The 14,343-nt window shown below is 39.6% G+C and overlaps 1 protein-coding gene across 3 annotated transcripts in view; it reads right to left on the reverse strand.

Annotated features, from left to right (window-relative positions):
• Window positions 1-14,343, reverse strand: part of Elmo1 (engulfment and cell motility 1) — a 551,061-nt gene that overhangs the window by 415,007 nt on the left and 121,711 nt on the right. For all 3 annotated transcript variants that reach the window (XM_076864020.2, XM_076864023.2, XM_076864025.2), the window contains exons 3-4: window positions 10,103-10,143; window positions 9,058-9,130 (exon numbers count right to left, since the gene is read on the reverse strand). In XM_076864020.2, coding sequence (XP_076720135.1) covers window positions 9,058-9,130; window positions 10,103-10,143 — 114 coding nt within the window. The remainder of the gene's footprint in view (window positions 1-9,057; window positions 9,131-10,102; window positions 10,144-14,343) is intronic.

The raw sequence follows: 14,343 nt of genomic DNA on the forward strand, positions 1-14,343 counted from the left end.
GGAGTGTCAGGGGACACCACAAGTTTTCCAAGTTGGTGCTGATGTTTTCCTTTATGGAAGCTCTGTCTGTAAGCTGACAAGTCTCTCTGCTATTCTATGACCACTGTCTTCACAGAACCAAACTGCCTAAAGATAGTGATCCACAGAAATACAAATGGATCCTAGCTTGGAACGAAATATAGTAAAACTCACTTTCTCAGAACTGAGCCATCACAGAATTTGGGGTAAATTACCTCTCATAACCACCATTTTACTCTTTGGTAATTTGCTATAATGAGAACAAAACTGGTAATATTAAAAATATTAATGAAATTGTATGACTGTTTGATCATTTACATAATGATGTTTATTTGTATATCTTAAGGGACCAAAGGGCTTCTGTTATTTATTTCAATACCTCCCTTTCATTACTGTTATAAACTGGAGATAAATTCCTAAAACTGACCAAGTTCTCTAAAATATATAATTTCAAAAAAAGGGGATATTTAAATCCAAGGGACAAGGGTTGCATATCATTTTCTGACATCTCATGAATCTTTAAAAATTTTTGGTTGATGTTTAGTACAGTACATATTTTATGTACATGACGTATGCGTATTTATTTTGAAAAGATAATTAATCACTTGTGGGGGCTAAAAAACAAACAAAAAAATTAACACTATTTTAAGACTCTAAGAGGATCATTAAGATTGATTTATTCACTCTGCAATTCCTCTACTGTGAATAATCTAAACACATTAAGTGCATATTCTGGTAATTGAATTAACTAACACCATACATAATTTATTCAGCAACTAATTGTACTTCTTATCTTACAATGAAACTGCATCATATAAAATCAACAATCTTTGAATACCCAGGTATTACTTCAAGAACCCATGAGATACAATCAGTGGATATAGGGTTGGAACACAGGTGTGTGTTTGCTTGTTTTTATGGTAAGAGACTTGGAATCATGCTAAGGAGACAATAACAAATCAACACACAAACAATTGAACAGCACTTCACTGGAACAAGAGTTTGGGTCCAGATTAGCTAACAAAGGAACCTCAGAGGCAGTAAACTAAAAAGATAGTGATTGCTATAGCAGCAGAGAGAAGTGAGTGGAAAAGATAAGAAGGTTGAATTAAGAAACTAATTTGCACTGGACACAGTGGCACACATCTGTAATCCTAGTGGCTCAGGAGGGTTTTGAATTCAAAGCCAGCTTCAGCAACTTAGAGAGTAGCTAAGCAACTCAGGAAGACCCTGTCTCTAAATAAAATACAAAAAAAGGGCTGGGGATATGGCTCAGTAAGTAAATGCCCCTAGGTTCAATCCCCAGTCCCTCCCCCCACAAAAAAAGAAACTAATCTCCAAAATTGGGGCAAAAATTATTTAAGGAAAAAAGCCAAGTTTCTTACAGCTCAAATCATTTAGGATTTGTAGGGAGATGCTAGGATTTGAATGTACCCCCAAAGTGCTTGAATCCTTAATGCAACAGTGTTGGGAGGTGAGTCCAACAAAAGTAATTAGGTTAGGTTAGGATGATTAATTGTTGTCCTAGTCAGTTTTTATGGTCACCACGAAGAGTAAAAGTTTATTTGGGGCTCACCATTTCAAAGGTCTTAGTCCATAGATGGTGGACTCTATAGCTCTTGGCCCCAAGGTAAGGCAGAACATCACAGCAGAGGAAAATAGATCAGGCCATGGCAACAAGGAAGCAGAGACAGTTCCACTCACCAGGGACAAAATATAAACCTTAGTGGCACACCCCCAGTGACCTGCCTCCTCCAGCCACACACTACCTGCATATGGTTACTGACCAGTTAATCTATATTACAACCAGATTAGGTTAAGGCTCTCATGACCCAATCATTTCACCTCTGAAAATGCTTGCATTGCCTAACACATGAGCTTTTGGGGAACACCTCATGTCTAAACCATAACAGTTGTGATCACAGGAAGTGGGTTAACACATTGGCAAGTAGAAGTAAGTGAGTTAGGGCTTTTCTCCTCATCTTTTTCGTATACTCTCCTGCTCTTCAGAAAGAAGGTCCTTGAAAGACACAGCCCCTCCACTTTGGACTTGCCATCTCCAGAACCATAAGAAATATATTTTCCTTTTTTTTTTTATGAATTAACATGTCTGTGGTATTCTGTTAAGTAGCAGAAAATGGACTGACAGGAAAGGAAGGCAGTTCCTGAAATGCAGTTATTTTAATGACTTCGCTTGCAGGTATGTACTTGTCTGTTCACACTCGGGCCCCGGGGAGCAAGGGGGATATTATGTCACGTCTTTATCCTCAGTCCTAATCGAATATCTGAAACACAACAGAAGGTGGAGGAGGAGGATAGACTGAACTGATTCCGGGTTAGTAAAGCTATAGGAGAGAGACAAAGCAGGTATGTTTGGAGAAGACTATGGTGGTTTGGCTAAAACTGAAGGAACAAGAAAAAGAAAATGAAATTGGAAGCACAGACTGGGGCTAAACTGTGAGACACCTTGACCACCATTGAATTAAGGAGGTTGGACTTCCTTCTCTGTCTAGGTAACAGTGAAAACCAATCAGAATGACACCTGGCTCAGGCAGCACAAAAGCAGAGTCAGCCTAGAAGTCAATAAAAACCCACAATACAGCCAGGGGCTGTGGTGCATGCCTGTCATCTCAGCAGCTTGGGAGGCTGAGGCAGGATGATCACAAGTTCAAGGCCAGTTCAGCACTTAGTGAGGCCCTTAGCAACTTAGTGAGACCCTGTTTCAAAATAAAGATATAATAATAATAATAATAATAATAATAATAATAGGACTGGGGGTGTGGCTCAGGGGTTAAATGCTGCTTGGTTCAATCCCTAGTTAAAAAAAAAAGAAGAAAAGAAAAAACCCTCACAATATAATTTTCCATCAGGAATAAGGAGAACTATCTAGAGGCTGGCCACACTTTCAGCAGTGAGGGTTGAGGCATGGTACCAGGACCACCTGTAGCTGTCAAAAATGCCTGCACCCCAGCCTCAAGCTGCTTGATCCACATCTCCAGATCTACCTTCAAGTCTGAGAGCTCCTGCTTTGGAAGATGAAAACATCCTGGGTGAAAATGTCACAGCTTTGCTATCTAAAAACTAAGTGCTTTAGAGAGTCTTGAATACACTAAAAACCACTGCATTGTGCAGTTGACACAGTCATATTTTAGGGGATGAGCATTATATCTCAATAATAATTTTTTTTTCAAAATCAAAGTAGAAGAGTTTGTGTCCTATGCAAAAGATTTTTTAACATGGTTTAACAGAATTATAAGACTAAGTGACTGAAAAATCAGAATTATAAGATTAAGTGACTGAAAAATCATATTCTCTATTACCTTTTCAATCATCAGGTGGGATCAACTAACCTATGTCTAGACTGAAAACTCTATGGGGACAGGACTGTGTCTTAATTATATTTCTCACCACAACACATACAGGACTATCAAATTAGGGCAAATAAATTTCCCTCCCTTATACTGCCATGCCCCATTCTATAGAAAAATATTGCAGATGTTTCTCCACTTATTTTCCTATGAATATAATTCATATCTGAAATTAGGAATGTCTGAATTCTAAATTAGATCCAAGGGGAAAATTAAAATTGGATGTGTTAGTCAGGTAACTAAATATAAATATGAACATTATAGATGTAAATTGACAAATTTTCAAGAAGATGTCACTTTAGAAATAAGTAAAATGAGCCAGTTTTATTCACCTGTAAAATATATTATAATCCTTAGCCAAGCTGTCAAGGAGGTAATAGACAGTAAGCTTTTTGGATACAGACATTTCAAGACTATTATCTGGTCCCATTTTCTTCTTGGAATCAAAAGTGCTACCCAAAATTTGTTGTCAATCTCTCTGCATATTTTAAACCACCCTTAGATTTTTTTCTTTCTCCACAATGAACTATGTTTTCTCATAGTTTCTACCATAGATTGACTACTTTCAACACAGCATATTCAGAGTAATTGGAGTCCAATCATCTGTGGTCAGGTCCAGCTTTAAACTATCTCAAGGATTCCCAATGCTCTTAGGATGAAATTCAAAATCTTTAATATGGCTTTAAAAGACCTTGAGAATCAGGGCTTATGCAAAACTTACTGGCCACATCTGGCCCATCTCATACCTGGGTTCCCTGTAGGACACTAATCTGAACCATTTTAAAGACTTCCATCTATCACCCTCCTTTCTTTTTAGATCTCTGTCTGATGTTCCTCTAGGCTTCATTATGTTCAGATCCTTACATTTGTAATTTGTGACACTTACTGTCATGCTCATCAATTAATATAGGGTAAATATTTCTCTATGAGAATCAAATGGATTAGGATTGTCCCCAGAGCTTAGCACAGTGCCTGGTGCATACTGGAAAGACAATTCAATTTTATTTTATTGAATGTATTCACGTATGGTTGGGTTTTATTTGTTTTGTTTCCTTCTAGTATGGCCATTTCTTTCTGGTAGCCCTGGATATAAGCTGTCTAGGACAGTCCCATTTTGACAAAGTCTGGGGACAGACATACAAGCTGCCAACAGGGCAGCCGTAAAGCATCAATAACAGGTTTGATCACAGGGCAAGAAAGAAAGAATTCTGGAGGCAAGGCACATTTTTCACAGAGGGGACAACAGACATTAAGGTATCAAAAGGGAAAGGAGAGGGCCAAGGAGGAACATGAGAAGTTGGGAGACATAGAAGACCCGAAGGGACAGGGCAAAGAGAAGAGCAAGAAGATCTTTCTTCACCCATCCTGGTCAGCTGAGCCGGTCCTGTAGGAGCTGGCCCAATGTCCATGTGCAAGCATGCACTGGTCAGACTGGGGAAGGGGGTGGCCTCCTGAGGAAGCAGCAGTGACTTCTTTTCAAAGAATCCAGAATCTTTTCCCACAGGCAGCAGAAAAGGGAATGTTGTCCAGGGTATTTGGCTGAATTAGGAAATTTACAGCTTTTCTGGGCTTTGGTTTGCCCAAGTGAACATACTATTGCTAGGAAAGCTCTTTGAGTGAAAAATCACAAAAATCAGCCAACAGCTGGTTTTAGTCCAGTGGCGCATCTGACCAACTCCAGCAGGCCCTCTCATGAGGATACACAGATGAGGGACACAGAAACCAGAGATGGAGATCAAGACAGGAATGTTCCCCTCTCCATCTCTTCTGAACAGGCCCTCATCCCTTCTTATCTCTGAGCCTCCATCCTTTCTGAAGATTGGTTTTACTTGTCCACCAAAGCATGACAATTGAACTAAATTACACACAGTGATCTCCCCCGGTAGAATGTACATGTCCCAGGGACCACACAGTTCTGTCTGCCCAGGGATTCTAGGTAATTCAGGGACTGTCCAAGAGCCCCAAGTACTTAGAAAGTGGGGATGACCAAAAAGGGGTGTCCCCCAAAAGACCAAACAGTGTCCTGCAATCATAATAAATCATCCTCTAGTACACAACCCCATAATGCTTCTTTCACCATGCCCTGCACTTTTGGGGGACACAGCTTTCTGAATGCTTGGGGTTAAAAACAATAGGTAATCTTCTCATCTGCCTAAAAAGAATGATATTAATATTATTATATTCCTTAAACAGTCATGCAACTCAGAGCAAAAGACAAATAGAATGCACTTTGCTAATCCCTAGTGAGCAGAAGATTACCTGTTACAACTTCCCACAATTTACCCTCACATGGAAGCCACAGACTTAAACAGGTAACCAGTACTCACAAGCTGTAACTTCCTGCAGTTCATGTCTTAAGGCAATTACCTGATGTCAATAAAGAAAGGGCATCATAAATAAATGGGGGCCAAGACAGTGAACACAGAGGGTTCATCAGAGGTGGCAGAGAGAGTTCTGGAGTCAGACCCAATAAGGTCCAAGTCTCAGCTTGGTCATTTCTGGCCTGTATGACCTATATAAGTTGTCATGCAATTTCTCTTGGTCTCACTTCCTTATTAAAATGAAGATGATCATTAAACTGTGACAAGGGTAGTGACCAAAATTCTGAGCACTCTCTTTGCAATCCTTATTCAAAAGACGAATCCACTGAAGCACACAATTCACTTTTCACTTTTTTATTCTCTCTCTCTCTTCAGACATCACCCTAAAATATAGGTTTCCAGGGAAGAATTTGAATGTGCAAATAGCTGAATCTCAAGTAGCAGAATGCTACTTAACATGACATTTTCTCTGCTGCACTAAAAAACCCAGTTAACAGCCCAATGAGTAGATGATCACTATTGAGAAAAATGGATTTGGATAACTTGAGAAAAGTAGGAGAGGTGTCTTCCTGAACATATTAGCAGAGAATCATTAAGCATCCCCACTAACCACATCTCTTTGCTTATTAGGCCAGGTCTAGAAAATTTTCTCCCTTTGAAATGACAGGTGATTTTTTTTATCTTTGGCAGAGGGAGGGAGAGTATCTCATATGCAAGTGAAAATCTGTAACTAAGGGCATGCACAAGTTTCAGAAATTAGTCACCGGTTACCATGGCGATACAAATATTACCTAACAACTCACTGGGCTGTAAGTAACAGAGAGGATGCTAATTACATTATTTTAAGGATGGAGAGGTTCTCTATTTTTAGGAATACTTGTAAGAAATTATTTGGACCTACACAGCACATGAAGGAAAGCCCAGATTTGACCCTGCGGGGGTGTCAAGATTCAACATCGCCTCCTGCCCTGTGCGTGTCCAGCCCTGTGTCTCACACACGCACACACAGCTGTGCCAGTAACAGCTGCAGGAGAGGAGCAATGACATTTTATTTACAAACAAAAGGGTTATGACTGGGAAGATGAGTCTTCTCACTCGCTAAACTCTTAATTAAAAAATAATGTCTGCTGCCACCCACTGAAGACAAAAAGACCCAATGGTAGTCTTAGGGGGTCAGTCCCTTTGAAATTCAACATTGAGAATTTTTCAGGCCAAACAAGGGTTCCTAGAAAATGATTAAGATGTCTCACAAAATAATAAATATCATCCTGTTCTCAGGAGTTTGGATTTTCTGAGTGTATCTGAATTTTAATTAGGAAAAGAGAAAGCAACATTATATGATGCCATTAATTTTTAAATTATTCCAAGAAAGGGGGTACACAAACACACTCCTCAATCAAACTCTGTGACAACCTGTGGTCAGAGTACACTGTGCTCTCTATGCAGGGGTCCTCGTCTTCAGAAAAGAGACCCCTCCTTGAGCAGTGTTTCTTTTGAGTGGTCGCTGGGTATCCCACATCAGAATTCCCCGGAGGGCTCCTTAAAATGAAACGTCCTATAAAATATCCAAGGAAGTCCTGCACAATCTGGACTTCTGCGGTTCAGATTTGAGAACCTACATTTTTAAAGTAGTCTCCCCATAGTGTTTATGTTCTCTGAAGTCTGAGAATTCTGGGTCAGTAATCTGCAATAAACTGAGGTCTCCGACAATGACAAAAGAAGACACAACAGCCAGTGGGGACGCAAGCCACAAGCCCATACACATTAATCAATGGCAAGGCTACTTGTGACTCAGGAGCTTTCTGACCAAAGGATAAAAGAAAAAAGAAAAAAGAAAAAAAAAAGTACGATCTACATGCATTTCACACATGGGTGTCTGAAACAAAGATTTCACAAACAATACAGGTGACATATTCACTGAACTATTCTACTCTCATTTTTTAATGCTCTTGCAACCGACTGAGTTGATTTCACTATCCAAGGCTGATGAATGAAAGCAGGTGATACACTTAACTGCTCACATTCAACTTGTATTTATTTATATGTTCCTTATCTCACATGCAAATTGTAAAACAAATAATTATACTCAGAAGCCAAACAAAGGGGAAAGACACAGGAAACAAAATGTTTACGGAATTAAGAAAAGGTAAAATTAATATATGCAACCAACACTCGCCAGGAAATCTGGGGCCCTCCTTAATTCTCAGCTTTGTAGCAAATCCATTTGAAGAGGAAAGAAAAAAGTTGCAGTGTCCATCTGGGAAGAACAATTTCTGAGAAGCATTTCCAGGCATTTAACCAGCCCCCTCCTGCTAATGGAATCCCCATCCTCTCCAAATTAGTGCAAGGGAGACACAAGTGTGTGTAGGATCCTTTTCATTGTGTCCACCTTCCACCACTTGACTCATGCTGATTGGAACAAAACTGTGTTATTCTCTCTCCTCCCAAAGCATTTCATACTCACTTCCATTCCAGCGCTGACCATCTTGTAATGGCAGCTCTTCACTGAGCTGTTCCTTCCCTACCCATCAATCCCACAAAGTTCCATGAGGACAGTACAGATTCCTATGCATTTCAGGGAGTTTTTTCCCCAAAATCGAGCTGAGTGTTAAACTGTTCTAAAAATTTCCAAAAAGACAAAATCATAGAAGCACAAAGATCTAAACTCACTTCTTTCCTGAAAAATCAAGTATGTGACATCAGTCTGGCTATTTGACCTCAGTGATTCAGTTTATTATCTATTAACCAAAGCCAATATTTTTATATCACAGGTTAATCTTCAGAAAAAAAAAATATCAACAGACAGATGTTCATTTGCCTGGCTCAGATCCTAGCCTGGATCTCTTGGATATTAATTTTACTTGCTGCCAGGGCCATTCATGGTCTTCATGAATCCCTCCTTTTATCTAGGCATATTAAGGAGTGAAAAATCACCCAATAAGAAAGCAGGTTCCCAAGTACTTTTTTAAAGATTTCTTGTCATTATTTCAAGTACTTTAAGCAAAAATAAAAGCGGGTATGTGAGAAGAAAGTTAAAGTAAGTCATTAAGTTTCAAATTCCTTAATCAAACAATGAGAATGAGAGGTAATTAACATTCACTGTTAGGAAGCAAAAGTCGTTTGCTAAACAAGACTCAGAAACTATTTGGTCTTCAGTCTTAAATGAACTAAATATTGTCTTGTTGATACTAAAGCAGCAGTTTGGCTTTATAGACCCTATTTCCATAGATGGCAGAGATGTAGAATTCAGACCAGCATGTCTAGTCCTGAGCAGAGGAAACAGGAAACCTCAGTTATGATTTACTTTCTTTAAATATAGTGTCCCAGATGAAATAATGTAGCTGACCTACCTTTTCTGTGATGTAGAAGTTTGAACTATCAGCATGTTGCAGTGCAAAATATTCATGGTTGGCAAGAGACCACCTTAAAAAATATAAGCATAAAGTGATCAGGAGAACAAAAGTGATCATTTTCATTTTTATTAATTGCATAGAGCTGGATGAATTAAAAGGCCCTATGATTAGGATGAGCAGTCCTTACATACACCACAATGGAGTTTCTCAAGTAAATGGTGTTAGCCCACGCTTCATTACCCTAACACCAAACATTTCGTCTATGGATTGTCTGGACTTATTCCAAGCCTACTGTTCACCTGGAAGCATTTCATCTTCAGGGACGGAGGTGAGAGATTTAAATATAAATTGGAACCTTCTTTCCTACTTTGAAAGATTCAAGCACAGAGAGGAAAACAAAGGAAACAAATGCAATTTAAATTTTGATAATTAACACATGTCAATTGTCTGAGTTCAATAATCCCCAATCCATATGCCTGATGCAGATTGGAATACTCCAATTAAGGATTCCAGGTCTTACATAAATTCCAAGTAATACTCTACTCACAATTCTGCTTTACAAGTCAAAATCTCACGCAACTTTCATATGTGCTTTCCCTTGGACTGTCACAACAGCCAAAGAGAAGTAGGAAAGCCATATCAGAGTGAAATTCCACATGGCGGTCCAACTGCCCATGGACTTGTCTTCTCAATTCTTTCATCTTCTATGAGGACCGGAGCGACCTTTTAGCTTACAACAGATGCAGTGTGTATTTAACCTCAGGAACCTTTAGACTGCTCCCCACTGAGTAGAACAAAAGAAACACAACTTTCCAAAATAAATAAAACCAATCCCACTTTGAATAATCCAGCCATTTCACACTTTCTTCTCTTAGTAAATTTTTGGTGGAAAGGGGTTTGTAATTCTTAGGCAGTAATTCTTAGTGACTTGGGATGGTCAAGTGTGAGTTATGAATAATATTTTACTACTGCACTGGAAATACTCTATTTGCCTTCAACCCATAAACTGGAGTGCTTTAACTGAACCCTGAGGAACACTTACCCATCACAGACTTCCTTTATTATTGCAGACAGTGGCTTTTTCTGCAAAATAACAAAAAAAGGAAACACTATCTGTTAGTTTCATTTCATCATTTTATAAATTTAAAAAGACACCACCTAGTTTTTTTTTAAATGTAAACAAGAAGAATTTACATTTGCTATTCTTAGTTGTTGTCGATGAGTTTCTTACTTTTATCAAAGTAACAATCTACCAGCCAGCAGCACCAAATTTATAAATGATTTATCACCCCTGTGGTCCTTTTTTTCTATACTTAGCATTATTAATTGATTAAAACATGCATAATATTTAATTTTTCCTTATTAAAATCAGGATGAAAATGGAGCTTCCTTCAAAGAACTCACAGGCAATAGAAGGTCACAAGGTCAAGGTATAACCAGAATTCCTCAAGTGGTACATGAATTGGGCAAGCAGCCATTCGGTTTTCTGCAAACAAGCTTGGATTCATGATATTTTTATGAGAACATGTGGCAACTGGGATATGAGACATTGTGAAATTGTTCCTACAAAGTGCATAGAATTCTTCCCCCAACTGTGGCCCTGATAAATACCAATCACACAACAGCTTGAGTCAGACACACGGGAGTAATGTGACCATGATACCATGTGCGGTGGTATCAACTGGAGGCTGGCTTCAGCTGTGCTCCCTCCCTGACAGCCACAGTTGTGTTCTGCCTGTCTCCAGATAGAAGAAATGCAGCAAAGAGACACACCAGCTCACACTCCAGAGATGTGGATGTTGAAACTCTTTCTGCTTTGGATGCAAACAGATACTGCTTGCCCTGTATAGTAGCGAAGGGTCTACAACCAAAAGAATAGATCACAGACAAGAACCAGATGGGAAGAGAGGAAAGAAATCAGAGAAGTACTATATAAGATCCTGGATTTTCATATACATCCATCCAAAGGCTATCTATATAAAACCATGGTCTACTCTTATCCCTCCAAAAGGGCAATGTGGTGTCTGGGAAGAGATTCTGAATCCGGCAGACCAGTTCAGATCCAGCTCTGTCAACTTGTCTGCAGTATAAATGCCATTTCCTTAATCTATTGAACTTCATCTAGCTTCTCTGTTAAATGGGAATAGAACCACCTGTCCCTCAAAGCTGTTATGAGAATTACTTTTAATTTTAGAAGGAATTCATTAAAAATGGCAAGAGATTCATAAAAGATTAGGCTCCTGGCCTTCCCAAGTCACTGAAAGTGCTCTGTTTCCTCCCAGTATCCTGCCCTTGACAAGGTGCTGATCTGTCTGGTAATTCTGAACACTGTGTAGTCCTCTTTGAGGGACCCTCTAGCTCTGCAAAAAGCTCCAGCTCAACGTGCAGTGTCCCCCAATTAGCTCCTCCATTACCTCCGCCTCCGGGTGTAAGGCAGACATTGTATAGGTAACAATGTCTGTTGACTATAGTTATACTGTGCTATAGAACATTAGAAGTTATTCCTCCTGGGCTAAGGATGTAGCTCAGCTGTCCAGCATATGCTTAGCGTGGGTTTGATTCTCAGCATACACATATACAAAAAAAAAAAAAAGCTATTTCTTCTACCCATATGGCCCCCTGTACCCATTAACTATCCTCTACATCCGGGGCCTTCAAAGCTCTGGTAATCACTGCTCTGTTCTCTACTTCTTCAAAATCAACATTTTAGTTTCCACACATAAGTAAAAACATATGCTATTTGCTTTTCTGAATCTGACTTACTTCTAACATAACGTCCTCCAGGGAACTGAGAATTATTGAGGAATGGCAAGATTTAGGGATATTCTCAACATTCTGAGTCTGTCTCCTTTAGAATATGATTTGCGTTGGTGACTGGGGTCTACAGTAAAGTTACAGGTTCCATAGTCCTGGGCCATTGAAAGGACCTGTCCATTGTTTATGGCTCTGTGAGCTGAGGGGCAAATGTGCTCTCAACCACAAGGCAAAGAAACTGTAGGAACAAAACTTCTCTCATACGATTTTCTACTTCCAGCTACCAGAGATCCCCTCCAGAGAAAGGGCTATCAGAGAGTCTCCCATCCCAAATCTTACTTCTTGTATTCTAAAACATCAAACACATTTTCAGTCTAAAATTACACTGAAGCAACAAATTAGGCCAAAAAAGGTATTGTTGAGGTAGGACAAAGCATAGGAAACAATTATTCCCAGAATTAAACTTCTTGGTTGAGGTCTCTCAGAATTACTCAGCTTTTTATTCAGGTCTGATTCACAGATACAGAATCAAGTTTAAAAAGACAGAAGTCTCTGGGGGTACTCCTATCTAGAACATTCTGAAGTCAGATATATGAAAGGAACAAAGACCAGGGAAGCACAAAGCTTAGACTCAATAGAGAAAGATTAAAGAAAAACTCTAACCCACAGAGGAAAAGGAATGATGATTACTGAACACCCATAATGCAGCTGAGCTGACTAAAATGACCATTATATAAGGACAGGGCTGGCTCCACGGCCCACTTCCCAGCCTCGCTCCAGCCAGGTCCAATCAAATATTACCATTCCCACCCCCAAACCCTAATTCCAATGCTATTTTCCTATCAGCCTTGACACTGTTACTACTCCTTCCTTTTGTAATGTCCTTTCCAGAGCTTTTAAGACGGAGGAGAAATTTATAACCAATCCTTCAATGAAGTCCAAGCAAGACTCTGCAGTTCCTCTTTTACCTCTAGCTTCCTAACTTCAAATTTCTCTTCTTCCCAGCTTTTTTAATCAGTCAGTTCCTCATGAATCTCATTCACTTCAACTGTTCAAAGTCTATAGTTCTGTTCCCAAATGCTCTCTGGCAAATCTCTGTTAGAGGCAATGTATTATATGTACAAGCCAAAACCACCAGCTCTCAATTCTAATGCCCCAGCCCTCCATCTGCCCCAGCCATTTCCTCCCACTCTCCTATGACTCCTCCACTCTCACTATGGTGCCCCTGCTGCTCAGGAGGATCAATAACACCCATTTCTTCAATCATTTATTATCATGTTTTGTGTGTTGCACAGCATCACTCTCAGCTCCTAATTACTCCTATGAACTCCTGCCTTTCCTCATCCCAACTCCTACCATTTGTTGACTCATACAACACACATACACAACTCATCGCCAGCCCCAGTGCCTTCATGGGCACCAGCACATCATTTCTAACTAATTCCATACATTTCTAATCACATGTGCCACAGGCAAATTGACTCCAATTTATCTTCCATGGGTTCCTGCACTCCACTTGCCTGCTTTGGACAGTTCTTCCAGATACATTTCCACAGAACGTGGCCTTGCCTTCTTTTTCACCCTGTTCTGTGGCTTGAACATTTACAAGACGCCAAGTCTCAACATTATTTCCTCCATAACCACTTTCTCCTTTGACCCTTCCAGACCTTTCCTTCCACCATTTTCCTCAGGATCCCTTCACCAGATACCATCAGAATCTCTGCTTCTCCAACCCCCATGTCAACTACAATTAGATGAAACTAGACTTTCCCCACAAATATTTGTTCATGTCATTCTTTTGCTCTAATATCCTCCATGGATTCCTAGTGACCTTTACCTATAAAATATAAATCTGAGTTGAACAGGCAAAACCTTCCACAATGTAGTCTCAAGAAATTCTATTCTGTACATGTCACCCATGATTCTGGGTTTTGTTGGTGATTCATGAAAAAAAAAAAAAATCCCATCTCTACACTTCCATTTATGTCATCTGCTGGGCTGAAATGTCCCCTTCCTTATTTCTATTCCACCTCTAACAATGAACTCTTACCTACCATTTAATATCCATGTCAAAGCCACCTTCTCTAAGCACATGTCCCTGATCTCCCAAGATAGGTATAATTATCCTCTCTGCATTTAGCACATTAAATGAATCACTCCTCTGGACTTTTTATATGTGTCTTTTCTTCCTGTCCCTTGAGAACAAGACCTCTTAATTCATCACTGTAACTTCCCCCACACACCACTCCTCAGCATTAGCTACCAGAGTGTGTAGATCATAATAGGATCTATCAGGACACTCAATATATTTCTGTTAAATGGAAAATCTATACATTCACTAACTTTCCTTTTAAAAACAAAACCAGGGGATGAAGATACACCTGAGGGGAAGAGCATCTGCCCAATGCCCTGGGTTCAATCCCCAGCATCACAAATAAAACAAAAACAAACAACAACAACAACAACAAAAGGCATAAATCAGAGGCAAACTATTTGAAAGGATAGTCTGGACTGATCAGCACGTTCCCC

This window comes from Callospermophilus lateralis, chromosome 1 (genome assembly GCF_048772815.1).
Source record: "Callospermophilus lateralis isolate mCalLat2 chromosome 1, mCalLat2.hap1, whole genome shotgun sequence".
Taxonomy (NCBI): Eukaryota; Metazoa; Chordata; class Mammalia; order Rodentia; family Sciuridae; genus Callospermophilus; species Callospermophilus lateralis.